The sequence below is a fragment of the Abrus precatorius genome, unplaced genomic scaffold, assembly GCF_003935025.1.
Source record: "Abrus precatorius isolate BTA unplaced genomic scaffold, Abrus_2018 Scaffold2, whole genome shotgun sequence".
NCBI lineage: Eukaryota > Viridiplantae > Streptophyta > Magnoliopsida > Fabales > Fabaceae > Abrus > Abrus precatorius.
Window position 1 is genome coordinate 33,114,035 of NW_020874362.1, and position 3,373 is coordinate 33,117,407.

General features: G+C 30.8%; 1 protein-coding gene across 1 annotated transcript; it reads left to right on the top strand.

Moving 5' to 3' along the window:
* The first annotated feature begins 2,354 nt into the window (after positions 1-2,354).
* LOC113859867 lies at positions 2,355-2,933 on the top strand. Its single transcript, XM_027492535.1, has one exon. It carries the CDS (start codon positions 2,355-2,357, stop codon positions 2,931-2,933), a length of 579 nt encoding a protein of 192 aa, XP_027348336.1.
* Positions 2,934-3,373: the final 440 nt, after the last annotated feature.

Sequence of the window (3,373 nt, forward strand, 5' to 3'; positions counted from 1 at the left end):
GCGTATGTAACGCTTCATTATTTCTAGGTTCATGGACATCAACAACCAGCGCTTCACTTTTTGATTTTCGGCATACCATTTGTCATATCCTTCATCCGTCTTTGGAGGGGGCTTCACATCGCAGCTAAGATATGAGGTTTTTTCCCGCTCTACAATATGCATCTCCATGAGTTGTGACCAAACATCATAGTTTGACTCTATGAGTGTGATTCCAGCATTAAAAATGCCCTATGATTGAACATCAATTGGGGTAGATTTTCGAGACATATTCTAAAAAAAAAAATTCTTTCAAAGGGAGGCTCGTGATACCATCTTGAAAGACAGAACTAGAGGCATAGTTGTAGGGTTTTAGAAATTTCCTTATTTTTTACATATCAAGACAAAAGGTATACATTCAATATATAAGGATTTTTCCTCCTAAACTTACGTTCCCCTATTAATCTAGTGAGCTGTCTATAACTAATTTACAGGAAACATATTATTGACAAATTCTAAATATAGAAGGAATTTATATGATTAACAATCAATCAGCAATAATTTAACACATTGATGATGCAAATGACACTAATATAAATGATGAAATGCCTGATAGAGATGACAATGATGTGGTAATTAAAATTGATAACTTAGAAGACATTCTTGAAATGGATCTAGCCCTTACCAAATAAGAAATGTTCATTTCATAAGTTTAGAAGTGGCGTATTGTTTTATACATGGTATGTAAGACTAAATGGTTTTTTTGCTAGGAAATACACAATCCTTAGAAACAATAAACATAAAATTTTACAGTAAACATTTGTTTGTTATAGGCAAGGATTTCGTGTGAAGAATTCAACCAATGAGAATAGTAAGCGTCAAAGTAAACCTTTAATGAGGTGTAGTTGCAAAGCAAAATTTAAATTGCATATAGACATGAATTCTAGTTGGTAGTACGCAACTGATTTTTTTTATGACCACAATCACAAACTACTAGATGAACAATTTTGTGGAATGCTTTTAACATATAGGAAATTGAGCAAGTCAGATATAATGCAAGTAAATAGTTTCAAGAAAGCTGGTATAGGGCCTCACCTTACATATGGTTCATTTGCTACCCAATCAGGAGGATATGAGAAAATAGGCTTTCGTAAAAAAGATATATATAATCAGATTGGAAGGCAAAGAAAAATGAGTGAATCAGATTCTATAAGTGCTTTACAATACCTTAATGAGTTGAGATTAATTGATCCGCTAATATTTTATCATCACACAATAGATGAGGAAGATAGATTGAAACACTTATTTTGGAGTGATGGTTTTAGTCAGATGGATTATAAAGTTTTTGGCGATGTTGTTGCATTTGATGCAACATACGGAAAGAACAAGTATCGTTGTCCAATTTCAAGTGTAAATCATCACAACCAAACTACAATATTTGATGTTGCAGTTATAGGAGATGAAACTGAAGAAACTTATGTGTGGCTATTAGATCAATTCATGGAAGCAATGGAAAAAAAGACACCTATATCAATTATTACTAATAGTGATTTGACAATGAGAAATGCCATAAAGAGAGTGTAGCCGAGTGTGCATCAAAGATTGTGTGCATGGCATTTGCTTCATAATGCAACTACAAATGTTGGGATTCTTGCATTTACTGTTGTGTTTAAGAAATGCATGTTATTTGATTATAATGTGGGTAAGTTTTGACGTAAGTCGGGTGAAAGTGTGAATAAGTTTGATTTGCAAGAAAATGGTTGGGTTAAGAAAATGTATGAAAAGAAGAAAATGTGGGCGACATGTCATATACGTGGTAATTTTTTTGCTGGCCCTAGGACTACTTCTTGATGTGAGAGTTTGCACTCCCAAATTGAAAGATTTGTTAACTCAAGGTGTACTTTAATAGAGTTTTTACAACAATTTTACATGTGCTTGAATCGTTCGATTCAAAGAACTTGAGGCTGACTTTTCTACTATGCATGATGATTTAGTATTGCAAACAAATTATCAAAGCATTGAAAGGGCAGCTGCTAAGGTATTTAAAAGGGACATTTTTATTGTTTTGTGTTACACTTATTAGGTCATCCATGATGATTGTAGTTAGATGTAAAGAGTCATTTACACGAAATATTTATGTAGTGTCAAAGTATGATTGCTTTAAACATGAGTGGCATGTATCTTTTCATCCAATTAACTATGAATTTAAATGTGGATGTCAAAGGATGGAATCTTTTGGTGTTTCGTATGACCATATTCTCGCGGTGCTCATTTTTCTAAACATTGTAGAATTGCCAATATGTCTAGTATTAGATAAATGGACAAAGAATGTATCTTTTCATCCAATTAACTACGAATTTAAATGTGGATGTCAAAGGATGGAATCTTTTAGTGTTTCATGTGACCACATTCTAGCGGTGCTCAGTTTTCTAAACATTGTAGAATTGCCAAAATGTCTAGTATTGGATAGATGGACAAAGAATGCAATGGACTCAGTTCAAGGCACTTTGAATAACCAATCAAATTATTGGGACTCAAATTCTATTCCTAGACTGGTTGTTTTAATGCATCAATATAAGGAGTTAGCTAAACTTGCTTGTCAAAGTTCAGAGGATTTCTACAATGAAAGAGACAAAGTCACCAAAACACTTGAGGTCCTAAGGTCAAAGAATGCTTCTATTGGTCAAAATGATAAGGATGAAGTTGACATTATTCAGAATGGAGTAAAAGATCTAGCTACTGATAGGAGCGAAGGTAGTGGAAATCATTCCACATCATATATGGCAAAGAAGTCAAAGGGCTCAAGAAAGTGCTCAAGATGTAAATGTTATGGTCATAATAAAACTACATGTCCATTCCTTAAGGCTTTGTTTGGGAGTTTGAAGAGGGAGGGAAGGGAGAAGGAGGGAAGGGAAAGAGAGATTAAAACTCCTCTCTTGTTTGGATGTTTAATATGAAGAAAGGAAGGTGATAGAGGGGTTAGTAATATAAATGACATTATTGTCCTCATTATTGCTTTTTATATTTTTTTAAAAATATAAATATTAAATATTTTTTCTAAAAATTAATATTTTTAAAAATTAATATATTTTGAAACTATCACTCTAAAAATATATTTTTAAACATTATATTTTTATTTTTTATAAATTTTTTCAAAAATATCACTCTAAAATTTAATATATTTTGAAAAAAATTAATTTATTGTTAATTTTTTCTTTAAATTTTTTCAAAAAATACACATTATATATTTTTTTCCTCTAAAAATTAATATTTTTAAATTTTATATTTCTATTTTTTTATATTTAAAAAAAATTCTCACTCTAAAAACTATCCTTTTTAAAATATATTTTTTTATGCTTTTTTTAAAATTAACATCACAATTTTTTAAAAATATTTA

Excerpts from the sequence above, each read along its gene's own strand:
- LOC113859867 (XM_027492535.1), top strand. The coding sequence starts at position 2,355 with ATGGAATCTTTTAGTGTTTCATGTGACCACATTCTAGCGGTGCTCAGT.